Here is a 1,796-nt window from a genome sequence, read left to right as displayed (position 1 = left end):
GAACTTGAAGCACAAATTTTGGTGCAAGCAAAAACAACTCATCCATGAAAAGGTAGATTCCCTTTGACAATATTAGTAATTAATGCACATCTAAAAAAAATCTTAATGAACATTTCTATATTTTAGGGCACAGTTGGTAGTAAAGGTGAATTTGGTGCTCCTGGAATTCCTGGGGAAAAGGTAAGTTGATTTGCTATTTAATTAAACTTTATGGTTTTATAAACTTGTATCAGATAGGATAGGAAGTTATTATATGGAACAAATCTGATAGTCCAGGGAACAGCAAACTGCAGCCCACCCTACATTAGGGCTGCCAAAAACTCCCACTGCATTATTTTGTAAATAAAGTGTTACTGGAACACAACACTTACTTGGTTTTATACTGCCTAAGGCTGCTTTTATGCTACACAGCAAGTTTAAATAATTGTGGCAGAGACTATATGAGCCACAAAATCTAAAATATTTACATTCTGGCCTTTTTCAGAAAAAGCTTGCTGACCCCTGCTCTAGAACATTGGCCACTATTCTGTTAACAGCCCCAGGGCTTCTTAAATTCACTATTTATATATGATACAGTATCCTAATATGTATTTCACTGTAGACAAAACTTAAGTAATCTATATAAACATTTTATAATGTAGTACCACGTGGTATACTATAACTAAAAATACACAAAAGATATTTCAATCCATCAATAAAATCCTATGGCATAACTATTATGTATCCATAATAATTAAAAATAGAAAATTAAAAAACACAAATAAATAAATAAAATCCTATAATGTAGTATTTAGCTCATAAAATGGTTGATTTCGTGTTTTCTTCTCAAATACTATAGTGATTATTCTAAATCATAAATTCATTCACAAGGTTAGCATTACATTTTACCATTTTATTCAAGTTCAGCTTTCATAGAATCTTTTAAAATTGTTATATTTGCATAGTATTTAGCTCATAAAATGGTTGATTTCGTGTTTTCTTCTCAAATGCTATAGTGATTATTCTAAATCATAAATTCATTCACAAGGTTAGCATTACATTTTACCATCTTATTCAAGTTCAGCTTTCACAGAATCTTTTAAAATTGTTATATTTGCATATTAAACTGCGATTACCTTATCTTATTTTTACTATATATACACATATGTTAATACTAATAACTTTGTTGAATTATTAAATTTCTCTCATGTTGATGCTAAGAGAATTCTCTTCTTAGTTAAAATAAGTTAATATAAGTTTTTGCAGCTAATCTAGCTGCTCTAATTACCAAGTGAGTCCACTGTGCCTCATTATCTAGAAGGCCATGACCTTTGTGGTTTTATTTCCCTAAAGTTGACACAGGAATAACTGAAGTTGAAATGGTAGGAGGCTTAGGGGTTGTTGGTCAGATATTTTTTGAGACCTTCTTAAATGTGTCTCTGATATTTGACTGCTTCATTGATGCTACTTTTTTCTTTTAGAAATTATTCTAATATGCGATGAATATGCAAATTATTTATTCCTGTAGGAATATAACCGTTGGGCTCAGTAAAACTCAACAACTGTGTTGAACAATAATAGCTTGCTGCAAGTTAATGTTTATTTGGGCTGCTATCCTCTTCTTTAAACTTGCTGTTGGTATTAATTCAAGGCTCTTCATCATCATAAGTAAAAGTTCCCTCAAATACTTGTTCAAAGGTCCAATTCTTTCAAAATACTTTTTCTGTAGAGAATACTACTCCTTCACTTAACTCCTAGAGAGATACCCCAATCCAAATTGCCTTATACACTTATTCCACCAATCTCTTTCTAAAATA

At 31.0% G+C, this 1,796-nt stretch overlaps 1 protein-coding gene across 1 annotated transcript in view; it reads left to right on the top strand.

The window, feature by feature from the left end:
* COL19A1 (collagen, type XIX, alpha 1) overlaps positions 1–1,796 on the top strand; it is a 383,175-nt gene that overhangs the window by 80,035 nt on the left and 301,344 nt on the right. Inside the window, exon 11 of the mRNA XM_012646513.1 lies at positions 127–180. Within this exon, the coding sequence (XP_012501967.1) occupies positions 127–180 (54 nt within the window). The remainder of the gene's footprint in view (positions 1–126; positions 181–1,796) is intronic.

This window comes from Propithecus coquereli, unplaced genomic scaffold, assembly GCF_000956105.1.
Source record: "Propithecus coquereli isolate 6110/MARCELLA unplaced genomic scaffold, Pcoq_1.0 Scaffold244, whole genome shotgun sequence".
NCBI classification, from domain to species: Eukaryota; Metazoa; Chordata; class Mammalia; order Primates; family Indriidae; genus Propithecus; species Propithecus coquereli.
Note: the sequence above shows the minus strand (reverse complement) of the source record. Positions and strands in the feature narration are given on the sequence as shown.